At 38.9% G+C, this 22,712-nt stretch overlaps 2 protein-coding genes and 1 long non-coding RNA gene across 3 annotated transcripts; 1 reads left to right on the top strand and 2 right to left on the bottom strand.

Annotated features, from left to right (window-relative positions):
* Positions 1-341: 341 nt before the first annotated feature.
* On the bottom strand, positions 342-11,507 carry LOC117320618 (the record flags this gene model as incomplete). Its single annotated transcript, XM_033875177.1, is given in 3 exon segments — positions 342-587; positions 6,223-6,438; positions 10,984-11,507. Coding segments are annotated over 3 exon segments (889 nt in total), but the record flags the coding sequence as incomplete, so codon positions are not given.
* An 89-nt stretch (positions 11,508-11,596) lies between these two features.
* LOC117320616 lies at positions 11,597-16,471 on the top strand. Its single transcript, XM_033875176.1, has 3 exons — positions 11,597-11,965; positions 13,028-13,231; positions 15,801-16,471. Exons 1-3 carry the CDS (start codon positions 11,602-11,604, stop codon positions 16,361-16,363), a joined length of 1,131 nt encoding a protein of 376 aa, XP_033731067.1. The 5' UTR covers positions 11,597-11,601; the 3' UTR covers positions 16,364-16,471.
* A 1,760-nt stretch (positions 16,472-18,231) lies between these two features.
* LOC117320617 lies at positions 18,232-22,468 on the bottom strand. The gene is made up of 3 exons (XR_004531088.1): positions 22,086-22,468; positions 20,818-20,985; positions 18,232-18,282 (listed from the first exon to the last, which is right to left on the bottom strand). It is a non-coding gene; the product is annotated as an uncharacterized LOC117320617 (long non-coding RNA).
* Positions 22,469-22,712: the final 244 nt, after the last annotated feature.

Raw genomic sequence — 22,712 nt, 5'->3', positions numbered from 1 at the left:
TATGGTAGTGGTATCTAGCTGACCTAACATCTCATCACCTGGACACCATAACGGAAGTTCATTCTTCGTGTGTAGTAAATAGTCGTTTACCGAGTCATACAGACATATTGAAACATGATGAGATGTGGCTCCAAAAGTTGGAATAAAGAAGTCTGATAGAGTACCCTTGTTCATGTTAACTTGAGCAAATCCATTTGTAATAGATTCAGCCAAGATTTCATTCAAAACTTTTTGATCCAAGAGAACACTTCCATATTTCTTAGTCACTTCATCTTCAACACAGGATTCGCATTTACCAACTTTTCTCTGTTTATGTGGAGGTTCACCTTTATCTGTATCACCATCTTCATCTGTGTCATCGTCTTCATCTATATCACCATCTTCATCTATATCACCATCTTTATCTATATCACCATCTTCATCTATATCACCATCTTTATCTGTATCACCATCTTCATCTATATCGCCATCTTCATCTGTGTCATCGTCTTTATCCTTTTCAACATTGCTGACTTCTTCCCTAACTGCTACAGCAATGGTGCGGTTTAGTAGGATATCTACTCTGCCATGCCATGTGTCCTGGGACCCTGTTTGAAAAATACATAATTAAATATACTATTGATCAACGGGAAACAACCCTTACAGAAATGTAAAATGTATGTGTACAAGTGGTTTACTCAAGGGCAATAACTCAAGAGTTGTATCTGGAATTTTCTTGAAGAGAGATGTGTCATAATATTTTGTTTACAAGTGTTTATCTACAAGCCGATGTTTACAAGAAGTACTATAGAAAATTTTAGAAAAGAAATGTTTGGAGAATGTACTTGAAAGATCTGACAATGTAGTAGGAAAACCACAAGAGACAAACTGTTATTCAGAACTGGTTAACAATTGTCAAGGAGAGCTTTAAACATTCTGTTGCATTATTAATTGCTTTGGGAACTGTAAATTGTTAGATTCATAAAACATTCTTAATTCTCGAGAAACAGATAGGAAAGCATTACTCAGGGAAAGCTGTTATGTAGCTGTTATTAACAGTGTTGATTTAATACACCACTTAATTGTAATTGTGAATTTTCTCTGTTACTTGCTTAGTTTTGTATATATCATTAAATTGTATTATGAACTTAGCTGCTGGTTTTCATCTTTCTGTTCTTATCACATAACAACATACAGAAGTGATATACATTGTAATTCAACTGTAGAAGTTCATGGGGGTTACATGAAAAATAATTTGACCTTTGTGATCTGGAATGAAGGTCAAAGTAATCTTTTTAACAATTTTTCATCCACATACAAAATAAATGTACATGTACTTACTTCTCAAATAGCATGACCAAAGTCTAAAATGTTCTTAAACATAAGGAGATGTACAATGAATGATGAACAACAAAAACCAAATTGTCACCTGAGTTTGAAGTAGCACATGCAAGTGGCCTAATAATAGCTCAAGACCTTGACATTGATTAGGTAAGATTGTCCAAAGATTTAGACATATTTCACTGCAGTGACACTGAAAATAAGTCAAAATCACTCAGGTACGTACGTCAAATAGGTAGCACAGACAGTAACTAGAACCGTAAACCTCACTCAGGTACGTACGTCACATAGGTAACACAGACAGTAACTAGAACCGTAAACCTCACTCAGGTACGTACATCACATAGGTAACACAGACAGTAACTAGAACTGTAAGCCTCACTCAGGTACAAACGTCACATAGGTAACACAGACAGTAACTAGAACCGTAAACCTCACTCAGGTACAAACGTCACATAGGTAACACAGACAGTAACTAGAACCGTAAACCTCACTCAGGTACGTACGTCACATAGGTAACACAGACAGTAACTAGAACCGTAAGCCTCACTCAGGTACGTACATCACATGGGTAACACAGACAGTAACTAGAACCGTAAGCCTCACTCAGGTACGTACATCACATAGGTAACACACAGTAACTAGAACCGTAAACCTCACTCAGGTACGTACATCACATAGGTAACACACAGTAACTAGAACCATAAACCTCACTCAGGTACGTACGTATACATCACATAGGTAACACAGACAGTAACTAGAACCGTAAATCTCACTCAGGTACGTACGTCACATGGGTAACACAGACAGTAACTAGAACCGTAAACCTCACTCAGGTACGTACGTCACATGGGTAACACAGACAGTAACTAGAACCGTAAGCCTCACTCAGGTACCTACATCACATAGGTAACACAGACAGTAACTAGAACCGTAAACCTCACTCAGGTACGTACGTCACATAGGTAACACAGACAGTAACTAGAACCGTAAACCTCACTCAGGTACGTACATCACATAGGTAACACAGACAGTAACTAGAACCGTAAGCCTCACTCAGGTACGTACATCACATAGGTAACACACAGTAACTAGAACCGTAAACCTCACTCAGGTACGTACGTCACATAGGTAACACAGACAGTAACTAGAATCGTAAACCTCACTCAGGTACGTACATCACATAGGTAACACAGACAGTAACTAGAACCGTAAGCCTCACTCAGGTACGTACGCATACATCACATAGGTAACACAGACAGTAACTAGAACCGTAAACCTCACTCAGGTACGTACGTCACATAGGTAACTCAGACAGTAACTAGAACCGTAAACCTCACTCAGGTTCGTACGTCACATAGGTAACACAGACAGTAACTAGAACCATAAACCTCACTCAGGTACGTACGTCACATAGGTAACACAGACATTAACTAGAACCGTAAACCTCACTCAGGTACGTACATCACATAGGTAACACAGACAGTAACTAGAACCATAAACCTCACTCAGGTACGTACATCACATAGGTAACACAGACAGTAACTAGAACCATAAACTTCACTCAGGTACGTACGTCACATAGGTAACACAGACATTAACTAGAACAGTAAACCTCACTCAGGTACGTACGTATACATCACATAGGTAACACAGACAGTAACTAGAACCGTAAGCCTCACTCAGGTACGTACGTCACATAGGTAACACAGACAGTAACTAAAACCGTAAACCTCACTCAGGTACGTACATCACATGGGTAACACAGACAGTAACTAGAACCGCCTCACTCAGGTACGTACGTCACATAGGTAACACAGACATTAACTAGAACCGTAAACCTCACTCAGGTACGTACGTCACATAGGTAACACAGACAGTAACTAGAACCGTAAGCCTCACTCAGGTACGTACGTCACATAGGTAACAGACAGTAACTAGAACCGTAAACCTCACTCAGGTACGTACGTCACATAGGTAACACAGACAGTAACTAGAACCGTAAGCCTCACTCAGGTACGTACATCACATTGGTAACACAGACAGTAACTAGAACCTAAGCCTCACTCAGGTACGTACATCACATAGGTAACACACAGTAACTAGAACCGTAAACCTCACTCAGGTACGTACATCACATAGGTAACACACAGTAACTAGAACCATAAACCTCACTCAGGTACGTACGTATACATCACATAGGTAACACAGACAGTAACTAGAACCGTAAATCTCACTCAGGTACGTACGTCACATGGGTAACACAGACTGTAACTAGAACCATAAACCTCACTCAGGTACGTACATCACATAGGTAACACACAGTAACTAGAACCGTAAACCTCACTCAGGTACGTACATCACATAGGTAACACAGACAGTAACTAGAACCGTAAACCTCACTCAGGTACGTACGTCACATGGGTAACACAGACAGTAACTAGAACCGTAAGCCTCACTCAGGTACCTACATCACATAGGTAACACAGACAGTAACTAGAACCGTAAACCTCACTCAGGTACGTACGTCACATAGGTAACACAGACAGTAACTAGAACCGTAAACCTCACTCAGGTACGTACATCACATAGGTAACACAGACAGTAACTAGAACCGTAAGCCTCACTCAGGTACGTACATCACATAGGTAACACACAGTAACTAGAACCGTAAACCTCACTCAGGTACGTACGTCACATAGGTAACACAGACAGTAACTAGAACCGTAAACCTCACTCAGGTACGTACATCACATAGGTAACACAGACAGTAACTAGAACCGTAAGCCTCACTCAGGTACGTACGCATACATCACATAGGTAACACAGACAGTAACTAGAACCGTAAACCTCACTCAGGTACGTACGTCACATAGGTAACTCAGACAGTAACTAGAACCGTAAGCCTCACTCAGGTACGTACATCACATAGGTAACACAGACAGTAACTAGAACCGTAAGCCTCACTCAGGTACGTACGCATACGTCACATAGGTAACACAGACTGTAACTAGAACCGTAAACCTCACTCAGGTTCTTACGTCACATAGGTAACACAGACAGTAACTAGAACCATAAACCTCACTCAGGTACGTACGTCACATAGGTAACACAGACATTAACTAGAACCGTAAACCTCACTCAGGTACGTACATCACATAGGTAACACAGACAGTAACTAGAACCATAAACCTCACTCAGGTACGTACATCACATAGGTAACACAGACAGTAACTAGAACCATAAACCTCACTCAGGTACGTACGTCACATAGGTAACACAGACATTAACTAGAACAGTAAACCTCACTCAGGTACGTACGTATACATCACATAGGTAACACAGACAGTAACTAGAACCGTAAGCCTCACTCAGGTATGTACGTCACATAGGTAACACAGACAGTAACTAGAACCGTAAGCCTCACTCAGGTACGTACGTCACATAGGTAACACAGACAGTAACTAAAACCGTAAACCTCACTCAGGTACGTACATCACATGGGTAACACAGACAGTAACTAGAACCGTAAACCTCACTCAGGTACGTACATCACATAGGTAACACAGACAGTAACTAGAACCGTAAGCCTCACTCAGGTACGTACGTCACATAGGTAACACAGACATTAACTAGAACCGTAAACCTCACTCAGGTACGTACGTCACATAGGTAACACAGACAGTAACTAGAACCGTAAGCCTCACTCAGGTACGTACGTCACATAGGTAACAGACAGTAACTAGAACCGTAAACCTCACTCAGGTACGTACGTCACATAGGTAACACAGACAGTAACTAGAACCATAAACCTCACTCAGGTACGTACGTCACATAGGTAACACAGACAGTAACTAGAACCGTAAACCTCACTCAGGTACGTACATCACATAGGTAACACAGACAGTAACTAGAACCACTACACATGTTTGTCAAAGGTCAACCACTACACATGTTTGTCTAAGGTCAACCACTACACGTTTGTCAAAGGTCGACCACTACACGTTTGTCAAAGGTCAACTACTGCACATGTTTCTAACATTGAAAGGTCAAGTGTTACCCACATTTGTAACATTAAAGGGTCAACTACTGCACATTTTTGTAACAGTAAAAGGTCAACCACTACACAGGTTCGTAACATGCTGCCATCTGATGATGGTGGGCTCAACATGTTTACTGTTTACAGACTTCAGATACGTTATACAAAACAAAGATACTGATGCTTTCTCTCAAGATTTAAAAACTCCACAACATTGAACTGATAATGTAACAAAGCACATTCCTCTTCTATACAGGGATACTCCTGAACAAAATAGGTTCAAATCCTTTTACCTGTAACTAATGACCTTAAGGATTTACCTATATTTTCCCTATCAGCCCTGCCTATCTGTCCCCATGGGAGCCCTGTTCAAACTCCTAGTTATAAAATAGATGATAAATTAAATTAAGGCAAAATCCCTCCAGCCAATCAAGTTGATGAACAATGAACACTACACCCACATGTAATAGGATATCATTGCTTTCATGGTTACATATTTATTTTTTAATTTTTTAAAGTGACAAACATTTTTCAAAAAACTAAACCTAAACAAAGCTTAGCAATTGGAGAAAAGCTACATGGTTTAAAATGAAATACCAAAAATAAAATACCACTGTGTGCATGTCAAATATTTTTCTGCTTAAAATCTGAATTTACAACTTTCTCCTGGATTTCGTAGTAGAAGATCATATACTGATCATGATCAACAGCAGGGACGTATAATAAGTATATGTCCCTGTCAACAGTAAGCAAGGTAGTTATAGGACAAATGTCGTCATCCTAGTATTTTTAGTTATTTGGAAGAAGTTGTTTATATTTTCAACGGCCATATACACTGATAAAAGCAACATATTCTATCTTACCCATTGACGTGTTTCCTTCACAAATCTGTGCCTGACAGCCACAGCCACACTCTCTGGGAACATTGTTTGCATATTTATCAACCCCATACTTCTTGTCTGGTATCAACTGGGAAAAGAGGTGATGGGCCAATGCATCCATTATATTTGTCTTTTTATTTCCAGCTGTAGAATTACTTGTGATAAGTTTCTTAATTGACTGTTCATGTCTTCCTTTATCTGAAAAAAAAATATCATAATAAGTATTAAAATTAAAATTAGCTAGCTCAGATGGGAGGTAATCCTGAAACAGCTGTACTCCTTATTTTCCTTATTACACCAGTACAGATGAGCTACATCATAACTGCTTGAATTATGTTGGAACAGGGAGTTTATTAGTGTCAACTAAGGCTTGTGGCAAAAAGTTACTAAAAACACATATGACAGTGTTACTTTCTGATTCTCTTTTTTGATTTTTAAATATTTTTTTTTATAAAATGTAATGTGTGTGTATGCATGCATAACTTGCAGTGGAACAAACTTGTTAGATCCAGCACTATTTAACATTCTGAACTAAAGATTCTGTCTCTCAGTACCATGCATGACAGTCAACATCTTCCATTAACTATTTAAAGCATATTCAGTTGAAAAGCACCAGACATAAACACCCACTAATACCAATTTATAATCTCTCCTAGTAATATATCCCACTATTGGGTCTCATCCCTCTCACCCCTGAGAAGCAACCATTTGATCTCTTATAACCAATAACACTCCAGGTCAAATGCTATTACTATAGGTTGTTCAGGACTAGCCCTATTGGGCCCCATTCCTCTATTACTATAGGTTGTTCAGGACTAGCCCTATTGGGCCCCACTCCTCTATTACTATAGGTTGTTCAGGACTATCCCTATGGAGCCTCACTCACCTATTACTATAGGTTGTTCAGGACTAGCTCTATTGGGCCCCACTCACCTATTACTATAGGTTGTTCAGGACTACCCCTATTGGCCCCCATTCCTGTATTACTATATAGGTTGTTCAGGACTAGCCCTATTGGGCCCCACTCATCTATTACTATAGGTTGTTCAGGACTACCCCTATTGGGCCCCATTCCTCTATTACTATAGGTTGTTCAGGACTAGCCCTACTGGGCCCCACTCACCTATTACTATAGGTTGTTAGGACTAGCCCTATTGGGCCCTATTCCTCTATTACTAAAGGTTAATTGTTCAGGACTAGCCCTATTGGGCCTCATTCCTCTATTACTATAGGTTGTCCAGGACTAGCCCTTTTGGGCCTCATTCCTCTATTACTATAGGTTGTCCAGGACTAGCCCTTTTGGGCCTCATTCCTCTATTACTAAAGGTTAATTGTTCAGGACTACCCCTATTGGGCCCCACTCACCTATTACTATAGGTTGTTCAGGACTAGCCCTTTTGGGCCTCATTCCTCTATTTTTATAGGTTGTCCAGGACTAGCCCTATTGGGCCTCATTCCTCTATTACTATAGGTCGTTCAGGACTAGCCCTTTTGGGCCTCATTCCTCTATTACTATAGGTTGTCCAGGACTAGCCCTATTGGGCCTCATTCCTCTATTACTATAGGTTGTTCAGGACTAGCCCTTTTGGGCCTCATTCCTCTATTACTATAGGTTGTTAAGGACTAGCCCTATTGGGCCCCACTCCTCTATTACTATAGGTTGTTCAGGACTAGCCCTATTGGGCCCCACTCCTCTATTACTATAGGTTGTCCAGGACTACCCCTATTGGGCCCCACTCCTCTATTACTATAGGTTGTCCAGGACTACCCCTTTTGGGCCTCATTCCTCTATTACTAAAGGTTAATTGTTCAGGACTACCCCTATTGGGCCCCACTCCTCTATTACTATAGTTTGTTCAGGACTATCCCTATGGAGCCTCACTCCTCTATTTCTATAGGTTGTTCAGGACTTACCCTATTGGGCCCCACTCCTCTATTACTATAGGTTGTTCAGGACTACCCCTATTGGGCCCCATTCCTCTATTACTATAGGTTGTTCAGGACTAGCCCTATTGGGCCCCATTCCTCTATTACTATAGGTTGTTCAGGACTATTCCTATGGAGCCTCACTCACCTATTACTATAGGTTGTTCAGGACTAGCCCTATTGGGCCCCATTCCTCTATTGCTATAGGTTGTTCAGGACTAGCCCTATTGGGCCCCACTCCTCTATTACTATAAGTTGTTCAGGACTAGCCCTATTGGGCCCCATTCCTCTATTACTATAGGTTGTTCAGGACTAGCCCTTTTGGGCCCCATTCCTCTATTACTATAGGTTGTTCAGGGCTATCTCTATTGGGCCTCATTCCTCTATTACTATAGGTTGTTCAGGACTAGCCCTATTGGGCCCCACTCCTCTATTACTATAGGTTGTTCAGGACTAGCCCTATTGGGCTCCATTCCTCTATTACTATAGGTTGTCCAGGACTAGCCCTATTGGGCCTCATTCCTCTATTACTATAGGTTGTTCAGGACTAGCCCTACTGGGCCCCACTCACCTATTACTATAGGTTGTTCAGGACTAGCCGTATTGGGCCCCACTCCTCTATTACTATAGGTTGTTCAGGACTAGCTCTATTGGGCCCCACTCCTCTATTACTATAGGTTGTTCAGGACTAGCCCTACTGGGCCCCACTCACCTATTACTATAGGTTGTTCAGGACTAGCCGTATTGGGCCCCACTCCTCTATTACTATAGGTTGTTCAGGACTAGCCCTATTGGGCCCCACTCCTCTATTACTATAGGTTGTTCAGGACTAGCTCTATTGGGCCCCACTCCTCTATTACTATAGGTTGTTCAGGACTAGCCCTATTGGGCCCCATTCCTCTATTACTATAGGTTGTTAGGACTAGCCCTATTGGGCCCCACTCCTCTATTACTATAGGTTGTTCAGGACTAGCCCTACTGGGCCCCACTCACCTATTACTATAGGTTGTTCAGGACTAGCCGTATTGGGCCCCACTCCTCTATTACTATAGGTTGTTCAGGACTAGCCCTATTGGGCCCCACTCCTCTATTACTATAGGTTGTTCAGGACTAGCTCTATTGGGCCCCACTCGTCTATTACTATAGGTTGTTCAGGACTAGCTCTATTGGGCCCCACTCGTCTATTACTATAGGTTGTTCAGGACTAGCTCTATTGGGCCCCACTCGTCTATTACTATAGGTTGTTCAGGACTAGCCCTATTGGGCCCCACTCCTCTATTACTATAGGTTGTTCAGGACTAGCTCTATTGGGCCCCACTCGTCTATTACTATAGGTTGTTCAGGACTAGCCCTATTGGGCCCCATTCCTCTATTACTATAGGTTGTTAGGACTAGCCCTATTGGGCCCCACTCCTCTATTACTATATAGGTTGTTCAGGACTAGCCCTATCGGGCCCCACTCCTCTATTACTATAGGTTGTTCAGGACTAGCCCTATTGGGCCCCACTCCTCTATTACTATATAGGTTGTTCAGGACTAGCCCTATTGGGCCCCATTCCTCTATTACTATACATGTAGGTTGTTCAGGACTAGCCCTATTGGGCCCCACTCCTCTATTACTATAGGTTGTTCAGGACTAGCCCTATTGGGCCCCATTCCTCTATTACTATAGGTTGTTCAGGACTAGCCCTATTGGGCCCCAATCCTCTATTACTATACATGTAGGTTGTTCAGGACTAGCCCTACTGGGCCCCACTCACCTATTACTATAGGTTGTTCAGGACTAGCCGTATTGGGCCCCACTCCTCTATTACTATAGGTTGTTCAGGACTAGCCCTATTGGGCCCCACTCCTCTATTACTATAGGTTGTTCAGGACTAGCTCTATTGGGCCCCACTCCTCTATTACTATAGGTTGTTCAGGACTAGCCCTATTGGGCCCCACTCCTCTATTACTATAGGTTGTTCAGGACTAGCCGTATTGGGCCCCACTCCTCTATTACTATAGGTTGTTCAGGACTAGCCCTATTGGGCCCCACTCCTCTATTACTATAGGTTGTTCAGGACTAGCTCTATTGGGCCCCACTCCTCTATTACTATAGGTTGTTCAGGACTAGCCCTATTGGGCCCCACTCCTCTATTACTATAGGTTGTTCAGGACTAGCCCTATTGGGCCCCATTCCTCTATTACTATAGGTTGTTCAGGACTAGCCCTATTGGGCCCCACTCCTCTATTACTATAGGTTGTTCAGGACTAGCCGTATTTGGCCCCATTCCTCTATTGCTATAGGTTGTTCAGGACTAGCCGTATTGGGCCCCATTCCTCTATTGCTATAGGTTGTTCAGGACTAGCCCTATTGGGCCCCATTCCTCTATTACTATAGGTTGTTCAGGACTAGCCCTATTGGGCCCCAATCCTCTATTACTATAGGTAATAATGCTCCAGACTAAAGATCAAAATCCATTCAGTTGTTAAAATGTGTTATTGTTATTAAAGGATTTTCCTCTACTATATTGGGCCCAATTGTTATTTCAGGGGTGTTTTGGAGCAATACTACACAGACAAAATGGATAAATACAGTTTTAGTTTATATAAAAAACGGTTCAATGCATTAAATTATAACATTAAAAAGCCTCACTTATGATTAAAATGTGTTTAAAAATTAAGATTAAAACCATTTAAAGTGTATTGAGAAAATCAACAGTGTAAAATAGGAGGCTTCTGTTCTATATTAAAATGAAAAGACAAGAAGCCAAAAAAAATAAATCATTTTAAATTGATCAAATACGTAGCATTGCGAATAAAATAAAATGTTACCATAAAGGAATTTCAACAACGCCAAGAAAGCTTGCCGAGAGTCAGTGTATTTCTCAATTGCTTTTATGCCATCAGCTACAAATGCTTTTAGAATAGATACATTCACTATGTCTTTCATGAAAACCAGGGCACATTTTGGAAATCCATATTCATAATGTTGACGGACTGCCTTACGACAATCATCGATTAGTTGAAGATTAATCATGGCATCAGTGAAACATGTTCCCTGGTCAGCATTACTAGTTTTTATAATTAAATTGTAGAATCCACACGTTCCATGAGGGGGGAAATCATTTTCAGTGGTAATCATTTTCAAATATCGCTTAGCGATTGTCTCTTCTTTTGATCCTATGTAGTCATTAAGGCTCAGTTGGCTTGATGCCATTTTCTCGGGTAGAGACAAGGAAACTTCGAGCTCTAAGGACATTCTGCAGGTATACGTATTAGAGGGACATATTAGATACCAATATGTCAACCAGCGAGCACAGCATTCTGTTTTTTCTAAGAGTTACTTCCCTTCGTTTCACTTTATCGTCTCAGTCAACCAGACGCTTCTTTGGATACGAATAATCTACGAATATTTCAGAAGCGTTTGGTTGATCGAGTTGCTTAAACGTAATGGCGGCAATGGCTAAAGATGTTGCTAATGATGCTGAGGATGGGTTACAAGAACTGCTAGAGAAGAATGTTGAGTCTGTCGAAATGATGACATTACGCATAGTATTTTGTAATCCGATCGGAGGGGATCCATTCAAATCAGCTGTTGTAACCACTCAAGAACAGTTAAGCTCATTATACGATTATCCAAATCAACGAACAAATCTACTGAAGTTCAAGCACGTTTGGGATGTCGAGAAGTTACATCAACTCATACGCATGAAGAGAAATCAAGATCAAGACCAAGACCATTGTACCAAAAGAATTAAACTTGTACACGATGACGAATCCGCAGCATTCAGATTATTGGAGGCATATCTGAATGGTAGGCCTAATGAGCATAATTTCAGGAAATCAATGCAATAATATTTCTAGTTTTTATTCAATTTCGCTAAGATTTTGGACAATGCAACTGGAAGCAATTATGTTTAACATATATTACGAGTAAAGTCTCAGTTTTTGGCTCATGTTTCAACTATTGGCATAACGACATTGTATATTTGCTCAGGTAAGATTATTTGTCATCATCTTACGTTTTATTTATCAACAGATTTAGAAATTAATATGAAACTTGCTACAAATATTCTATACCACAATGAGTTTGTGTTACAGAACTTTGTGATTATTTTTACCGAAGTTATGTTTTCTTAGCTGCAAAATCATGCCTAAGTTTAAATGTGTGTAATGATGCTCTACAGAGAGACCTTCATAAATTATCAATCTGGGAAAAAACATGGGGTATGGAATTTCATCCGGATAAGTGTGTTTCACTATCTATCACTAGATCCCGGTCTCCAATTATATCTTCATACATGCTGAAAGGCCACACCCTGGAAAATGTCAAACATGCTAAATATCTGGGGGTATCATTAACCCAAAACATGACCTGGGACAGACATATTGACAACATAACATCAAAGTCTAACAGAATGCTAGGGTTTCTCCGCCGCAATTTAAAAATAAATAATGAAAAAACAAAATGTACTGCATATAAGGCCTTTGTACGATCTAACCTTGAATATGGTCACCACATACCAACAAGAATATAAACATTTTAGAACGAGTCCAAAGAAGATCTGCTCGATACGTCACAGACTGACACCACAATACATCCAGTGTGTCTTCGATGTTAGAACATCTTAATCTGGACACACTGGAAAAACGCAGAAACATCAGACTATCTATGCTCTATATAAAATACATAACCAACTAGTGGCAATAGATGCAACACCATACATGAAACCCCTAGCCAAATATACACGCTCTTCCATGCACCCCTTTCAATATCAGCAATCCTCACCATCTACAGACTACTACAAATACAGTTTCTTTCCAAACACTATACCCATCTGGAACTCTCTACTTCATGTTATGATTTTTTTTTCAGATTTTGCCCATCACCAAAAATGTCTTGAGAAGGTGCTACTCAGCTGTAGTGATTTAAAGGAATCAGCTATGGTTTTAAATGCCCACTTGTTCGGACCACTCAGTGACGAAAACTGCATTATTAATAACCATATTGTGAGAAAAGAAGACTCCATTTGTGGCTGTGGTTGTGGAAAAGAGATTAGAAGAGGAAATACAGGAATTGGTAGGAATTTTAACATCCCCAGCTTTTCTGGGGAAAAAAAACAAGCCTTTATATATCTCTTATTTCTTTATAACCAGGTCAGGGAAGTGGTCCAGAATGAGTATATAGTCTGAAAAAAATTACGTGTTTTGGGTATACCGACCCTAGTCATTTTTCACTTAATATTATCCAAGGTTACTAGATTCGTCAGGAAAACACATACCGGTATAAATGCTTGCAGAAAACACACAGAGACAATACTTAAATGACCGTAGCTGTAAATAGAATACATAATAATACCTTAACCATTCTGAATAACTTAAAAAACTGTAATGTATGAGAAACCATAGTCAAATTTGAAATAAGGCACATTATTAAGTCATGATTTTTTACACTTTCTTCTTGGCTAAAATAGTGTCAAAAAAGCTGAAAATATGATGATTGACTGGATGTTACTGAAAATAGATTACCGGTATGTTATTCAACAGTGTAAAATTTCGTGCAAGCTATTGAAAATGACAAGTAGTAACTGAATGTTTGATAGTTATTAGATTATTAAAGAATATTTGTACTGAATGCATATTTTTCAAATGGAGGCATGGTAGTCACTGGTGTAATGATAGGACGCATATATATATATGGCAACATGACTGAAGGGTTGTTCGAGTCCCGGGATGGGCAGTGTGTAAGCTACCTGTATCTGCGCCAAATTGTCGGTTACGCCTGTATGCTCCGAGGGAGTTGAGAAAGACGCAGGCTGGCTGCTAAAGGCCAAATAACCATGCATAATAATTTGTAAACTGCTTTGAGACGGCTATGTTGCTGTGATGTAGCGAAAATTTAAAATTCCAAATTATTATGATCTTAATACATGAGTTTATTTTCTTTAGTGTGATTATTTTTAACACTGTTTGAAAAATAGAATTGAATATGTACAATGCTTCACAAAGCATTTCAAGTTCAAGGCCTAGAGTACCGTATTTGACCTAATAATGGCGCCTGCCCTTTGACTGAGTGTCAAAATGGTGTTCAAAAGTAATAATTCATGTGAAAAGTTTTGCTACTTTATGTGTTCAATTTTCTTTAGCAAATTAAGTAACTGGAACACAAGTTTTTCGCCACATTTTGTCTATTCCTACAGATGACATGTCAGTGCAAAGAGCACCTGAAACTAAACACCCATACAAATAATAACTTACCATCTTTATTTGAAGATAAAGTTAAAGACTTCATTCTCGTTGATAAATAACTTTTGTTCAGAACAGAAAGCTAGTGAAAGACATTGTAAATCAATTATTAGGTCGAAGAAAACGATGTCTGATATGATCTGGGAAATCACCTGTGTCTATAAAAAGAACACAAAAGAGTTCCATTTGAACATAAATGGTGGAACACACATTCTCTGGTCTAAAGATCAGCTGGCTGGTTTACAAGTTTACAGGAATATTCAAGTGATGTTTAAGCTTAATATATGATAATGAATAGATATCTTCATCTGGAATATTTTTATGACTGAATATTTTACCGTTTCCACAGCCTTGGGTATTCTGCTATAAGGTATAGTCTGTTTCATAAAACTTCAGAATAACTAATCTTAATAAGGGCGCCCCCACTGTCAATTACCCGCGCCCTGCGCCCTTATTAGGTCAAATACGGTAAATATATGTTAACCCAATTGTTGGAGTAGGATTAGAATATCTTGTTTAAATATTTGTTAGAATATATGATTGTTACATACTCATGAGCAGTACAGATTCTCTGGACCTCTTGTTGAAAGTGTAACATAATTACTTACTGGTCAGCTTTAAGACATGCTTAGTTTGGGTTTGCTTGGTAATAGGTGTAGGACTTCTTGTCAAAATTACCTCCACATGCTAACTTGATGCTAGTTGACATACAATGTATCATCAATTTGAACATTTTTTTCGGTTACTAGTAGCTTTAAGTGACCTATTCTAATAGCCTGTTTGTTCATGGTCATGCACTGTCCATCCATGTACAATTTACATTTTTGCCTTCTTAGAAACCTTTGAACCAGTTTCAGTGAAATTTTGTCAAACACCTCCATTCCAAATGTCAACTTAATTATGAATTAAATGGTTACTAGAATCTCCAGATAGAGTGGTGGGGGAAAAGGGGGCAAATTGACTGAAATTAAAAAAAAAAACCTCCTTCTCAGACCCAGCTTTGGTAATACTCTTCATAGATGGTACAGAATGGCCTTAAGGTGCTTTTACCGAAATTGTGAATTTCATTAACCTGGGGTCTCACGTTTGCCCCTGGGTAGGGGGTGAACTTTACTTTAGAATTTATATAGGGAAATCACATTTTTGACTGTGATTTGTTTAATTTCTTTGGGAATTCATTCTAACTTTGTTAACATCATCAACATGGAATGACAGCTTGATGGTATGCACTTGTTGGCCCTGATTAACCCCTTGCCTGATGGGCAGGGGCCAAAAAGGGTCAATTAGTTAGATTAACTGAAATATTTCAAAACTTAGGTGACCATTCAGGCCCATGTGCCTCTTGTTATGTGACATTTTCCATTGATACTTGAATTTAATTAGACTTTTATTTTCTTATACAGGAGTTTATTCTACCTGGCATGGGTTCGTCGATATGATTATAAAAGAAAACCTCCCTGTGGCAATTTTGGATGTGGGTGAATCTACAGCAGATCAGGAAGACGAAGCAGAAGAAGGCTGTGTGCATGATAAACAAAAGTCCGGTACCAGTCAGTTAATCGCAGAAACAATCACAAATGCCTTTGCTCAGGTCAACTCAAACAATGATCATTCTGGTCTACCCATACCAGCGTTTGGTTGTACACCCAAGCAGCTGTCTGTCTGTTTGTATGACTGTAAAAACGATGTTCTTTTAAAAAAAATAATACCTTTACATCTCTTCAAAAAAACTGACAGTGTCTCAACAGTGATTATGATATGGCTGTACATGAATTTCCGATTGTTTATGAGAAGAGATGTTACTGACCTTAATGCACACTCTGATCTCTCTGAATATCAGGCACAGTTTTTTGCCACAGATGCCAACATACAGGAATTTTACTCCAAAGTAAAGCTTGGGTTTACTGGATGTAAGCATCCAGATCGGCCAATACTGACTAGTGTTGTGAGACTTGATAAAGAATAGTTGAAGTGTATGTATGGAGAACTCTTGATACATAACAGAGGTGGGAAGAAAAATTGAATAATTAATTACAAATGGATAAAACGATATCAGTGAAAATCAGATAATGTTCAAATATGTTGTTATCTTTTTTAAAACACCTTCCTCTAAACAATGAAGAGGCCTAGGGGGATGATCTTTAGCCAGTTACATGCTTGAATGAATTAATGGCTATCAAGTTTGTAAAATTAATGACCTTGACTCATCCTCAAGGCCACACAGATATATGTTTAAAGTCTTTTAAATGACTTGTAGAGTGGGTCAGTTAGATAATTGGATGAAAGACAGACTCAGGAAGTCGCAGGGGTTAAATATGCAGTTTTTGGGATTTACTTCCTAATATTGTTACAGATTGCCTGGTTATCTAAAGACTGTACGAATTGGACGTCACTTGGTGATTGGCTCCCTAATACTGTAACAGACTGATCGGGTATCTAAGGGCTGTACGAATTGGACGTCACTTGGTGATTGGCTCCCAAATACTGTAACAGACTGACCGGGTATCTAAGAGCGCGTCACTTGGTGATTGGCTCCCTAATACTGTAACAGACTGACCGGGTATCTAAGGACTGTACGAATTGGACGTCACTTGGTGATTGGCTCCCAAATACTGTAACAGACTGACCGGGTATCTAAGGGCACGTCACTTGGTGATTGGCTCCCAAATACTGTAACAGACTGACCAGGTATCTAAGGGCACGTCACTTGGTGATTGGCTCCCTAATACTGTAACAGACTGACAGGGTATCTAAGGGCACGTCACTTGCTGATTGGCTCCCTAATACTGTAACAGACTGACCGGGTATCTAAGGCCTGTACGAATTGGACGTCACTTGGTGATTGGCTCCCTAATACTGTAACAGACTGACCGGGTATCTAAGGGCACGTCACTTGGTGATTGGCTCCCTAATACTGTAACAGACTGACCGGGTATCTAAGGCCTGTACGAATTGGACGTCACTTGGTGATTGGCTCCCAAATACTGGAACAGACTGATCGGGTATCTAAGGCCTGTACGAATTGGACGTCACTTGGTGATTGGCTCCCTAATACTGTAACAGACTGACCAGGTATCTAAGGGCACGTCACTTGGTGATTGGCTCCCAAATACTGGAACAGACTGACCAGGTATCTAAGGGCTGTACGAATTGGACGTCACTTGGTGATTGGCTCCCTAATACTGTAATAAACTGACAGGGTATCTAAGGGCACGTCGCTTGGTGATTGACTCCCTAATACTGTAACAGACTGACCGGGTATCTAAGGCCTGTACGAATTGGACGTCACTTGGTGATTGGCTCCCTAATACTGTAACAGACTGATCGGGTATCTAAGGGCACGTCACTTGATGATTGGCTCCCTAATACTGTAACAGACTGACGGGTATCTAAGGGCACGTCACTTGGTGATTGGCTCCCTAATACTGTAACAGACTGACCGGGTATCTAAGGCCTGTACGAATTGGATGTCACTTGGTGATTGGCTCCCAAATACTGGAACAGACTGACCGGGTATCTAAGGGCTGTACGAATTGGATGTCACTTGGTGATTGGCTCCCTAATACTGTAACAGACTGACCAGGTATCTAAGGGCACGTCACTTGGTGATTGGCTCCCAAATACTGGAACAGACTGACCAGGTATCTAAGGGCTGTACGAATTGGACGTCACTTGGTGATTGGCTCCCTAATACTGTAATAAACTGACAGGGTATCTAAGGGCACGTCGCTTGGTGATTGACTCCCTAATACTGTAACAGACTGACCGGGTATCTAAGGGCTGCACCAAGAAATGTTAATACTGAGAAAATAGATAAACAACACTAAACGCTCATCAATAATTATCATTTATTTGATGATAAAATGTTCTTGTGTTCTGCAAAATCTGAAACAAAATTATATTTGCAGTTACTAAGAGTCCTCTATGTATAAATAAGCTGTGTAATGGTGATATCCTTTTATATGCCGTTGTAAAATTGTATTAGATTATTTTATATTTAAGAATTCAATAATGTACATTGTAAAAATATGTGTAGATAATTATGTACCTAATAATAGATATGATATAAATAGCTTATCCTAAATGTAATGAGAACTATTATTTCTATTTTATTATAGCGGTCAAAGTAATGGCATTTCGAGTACAAACGATACTGGAATATTTACCTCCCTTAATTTGAAATTAAACTAGAAAATGACCAAAGTTAAATGGAAATGGCAGTATAATCACTAGCAACTAATAATAGAGGAAAGTGATGAGATTAATACCACTGTCGATAACGTGGTATGGAATGGTCTTTTCAAGATGGCAGACTATGATGAGCGATGAAGGTAGTGCTACCAGATCAGTTGTTGGTACACAAAATGTGACCATGACAAGTATCGTGCTGAACTCAGGAAAAGGCCAACTTCAAATTATTTTATCGTGTTTTCGATTTTTCAGTTCCAAATACTTGTGAATTCATCGTGAAGTTGGAAGAGTTTTTGAAATTGTAATCGAGGCGGAATCTGCCGTGATAATTTCTCGATATCAAATTACACTCACAAATGAGATAAGATAGCATGTGATGTAATGTTTATGTTCACAGGCCTTTACTTTTTTCGAAATCAAGAGATAAACAAATTGTTAGGGATTGGTCCGAACGTTTTAAATTAATATCCATGTTTTGGAAAAAATGTGCGACAGATTGGTCGCAAAAAATCAAGTCATCTGGTCATGGATTGGTCCCAAAACAACTAATAACTGATAGGCTTCAGGTTTCTTTTTATCATCTTAGATTTTAAATTATGGACACATCTTTCCATCGTTTGATATCCTCTCTTTCAAGACTTAATGTTCAGCTGCATCACTTTAACATTTAGCCTTTTGGTTGGGTGGATGGAGCAGCTATGGCTAATAGCTATTTGCAATTTTCCTCCTAGAAATTGCAACAATAGCAACAAAAGTCTGCCATAATTGTTCTTTTAGATAAAATATCTGTAAAAGAAAGGGTCAATACCATCATTTGCAACTATCATTTCAATCCATTATACTTTAGTTAGAACATTACATATACAGTTGTTTTGGGACCAATTCATAACTAGATGACTTGATTCATAGCATTTTTTTCTCCAAATCATTACTTTTATAACCAATCCTTACATAAACAATTAGTTTATCTCTTGATTTTGAAAAAAAATTAAAGGCTGTGGACATAAAAAGTATATGGCATGCTATCATATCTCATTTAGGAGTAGTTCTGACAAGGTAGAGAGACATTTAACCCTTTAGATAATTCGATATCGGCAAATTATCACGGCAGGTTCCGCCTCGATTACGATTTCAACAACTCGTCCAACCTCACGATGGATTTACAAGTATTTTGAATCTGATCTACAAAAACAAAATAATATAATTTGTAATTGGCCTTTTTCTGAGTTTAGCACGGGTACTTATCATACTTGTCTACAAACAACTGATCTGGTAGCACGAAGTTAAGACCTACCTTCTTCACTCATCCTGGTCCGCCATCTTTAAAAGACCATTCCATACCACGATATCGACAGTGTAGACATGAAGGGAAAGTTTAGACATTGTTGGGTCATATCGATATATATATTATACAATATCAGTTAACAATTCTTATATCGATATATATATTATACAATATCAGTTAACTATACCTATATCGTTATATATATTATACTATATCAGTTAACAATCCCTATATCGCTACATATATTATATAATATCAGCTGATAATCCATATATCGATACATATATTATATAATATCAGCTGATAATCCATATATCGTTATATATATTATGCAATATCGGTTAACTATACCTATATCGTTATATATATTATACAATATCAGTTAACTATACCTATATCGTTATATATATTATACTATATCAGTTAACTATACCTATATCGTTATATATATTATACTATATCAGTTAACTATACCTATATCGTTATATATATTATACAATATCAGTTAACTATACCTATATCGTTATATATATTATACAATATCAGTTCACTATACCTATATCGTTATATATATTATACAATATCAGTTAATTATACCTATATCGTTATATATATTATACAATATCAGTTAACTATACCTATATCGTTATATATATTATACAATATCAGTTAACTATACCTATATCGTTATATATATAATACAATTTCAGTTAACAATCCTTATATCGTTACATATTGATACATATATTAACCTATGTGCATATAAACATACAATATCCGTTAACAATTCCTTTATCGTTACGTATCGATACATATATAAACTTATAAATGGTTAGTTCAAGACACTAAAGCTGCTTGATTTGACAAATAAATTCCATCCCTCTTTTTATGGTGTCTTTTAACAGTAAATGAAAAGTGATATTTTTTCAATAAGTAGTCAATACCTGTTTAATGTGGGAAGGTGATCCAGTGTGGTCCGACAGTGGACGGTTTTGTGGGTGGTTTTGTGGCCGCGGTGGATTGCGGCGTGCCTTGTGTACGACCACTGGACAGAGTACTTCCGGCTGTTGTGAGAGTTGTACCGACTGTAGTGCTGCGCAATTCTTTAAAATCTGTGATAAACATTAATATTGATAAACATTAGTAAAGTCATGAATTTAATATGTTTCCTAGCTGAACATTAGAACTGTTTTCAGCGATTCTTGATCCAAAATCTAGACATTTGTGTAATATTATGCAAAAAAAAAAGGGGGGGGGGGGGGGGGGGTGATCTATTTCCTTGTATTTACTATGTAAAGTTCTATAGAATGCTCTGTCACAATCTCTTCCTTCACCTCTTAATCTCTTCCTTCACCTCTTAATTACCGATATGGACTGGAAAACAAATGGTAAATCAGAAGTCGACACCCACCAACTAGTAGTTTTACACCGGTCGTCGTTCGTTTCTCAACATGATAGGATTATTGACAACATAGCTACGACAATGAGAACACACTGGTGTCTATAATGTACAATTTAGACTAACAATTGAACAACAATGCTAAGGAATAACAAATCAAATGTAAGAAAACAATAAAGAGCATTACTGCGATGTTTCCTGAGTAATGGATATAAAGGGAGAGACATGCCGAATTAAGTCACTCTTTAATCATTGTGATAGTTCCATGGGCTCTGCCTCTTCCAAATTTGTTGCTGCAGATTAAAAGCCGAAACCGAATCCATTTGTCGAATCGTCTGATATCTCGTACACCTCTTTTGTGTATGTTATCCATTGAAAAACATTAGCATTGATTTGTGATATTGTATAACTAAAACAAATAAACTTGTGATATATATAACTAAAACAAATAAACCTGTGATATTGTATAACTAAAACAAATAAACCTGTGATATGTATAACTAAAACAAATAAACCTGTGATATGTATAACTAAAACAAATAAACCTGTGATATGTATAACTAAAACAAATAAACCTGTGATATGTATAACTAAAACAAATAAACCTGTGATATGTATAACTAAAACAAATAAACTGTGTTACCTTTTGTTCGATTTCACCAGAGACCTATATATAGTATATAGGTCTCTGATTGCACCGATCGTGCATAGAAACAGTTCAGAATCGCTATTAAAATTCCAATGTTACCAACACCAACACCCAACCCATGCACCGTTCCTGGATATGGTAAACTATTTTTCCAACTGACCCACCTGAGCAGTAAGCTACCGGACATCCAGGGGTTGGTCTGAGGAAATATATGAAAAACGAGCCACAGTTCCTGACTCCGATGTCGAATACTGACGAGCAGCAGGACGTAGCGACTCCCGAGTTTACACAAGCCTGCATAGTGACGGGTCCATCAGTCGTGCCCGGGTTACTGCCATTTATCCATACAGGGAGGAGGGTTCCACAACTAAAGGAAGCTGGACAGGACGTAGGAATGGACGCAAAATACTCCATGGCATACCAGCCCGGAACGAGTTTATCGTCACATATGGGGTTTGATGGGGTTTGGTCTGCCGTGTTAAATATACTCCTGGCCCGGGTGTATGGCAGCGTGCTGTACGAATTACACAGGTTCGCTGTGTAGCCTACAGAAAAAAAACTTGAATGGCTACAACACATCTCGGTCAAGCATATCATTATTTCAAAAGTATAAAATTAGTATCATTCACCATATAAGTTGAATCCAACAGTCAGTCTTGGTATATCAAACCATACAATAACCGTTAGAAGTTTTTATCTTAAACGATTTACAAAATGATAACAACATGAAAACAATCTGGGTTTAATGCTTTGTAAAATGTAACTAACAAATATCGACTGATTACATAAGT

This window comes from Pecten maximus, unplaced genomic scaffold (genome assembly GCF_902652985.1).
Source record: "Pecten maximus unplaced genomic scaffold, xPecMax1.1, whole genome shotgun sequence".
NCBI classification, from domain to species: Eukaryota; Metazoa; Mollusca; class Bivalvia; order Pectinida; family Pectinidae; genus Pecten; species Pecten maximus.
The sequence above is the reverse complement of the archived record's forward strand: the minus strand, read 5'-3'. Positions and strand labels throughout refer to the sequence as shown.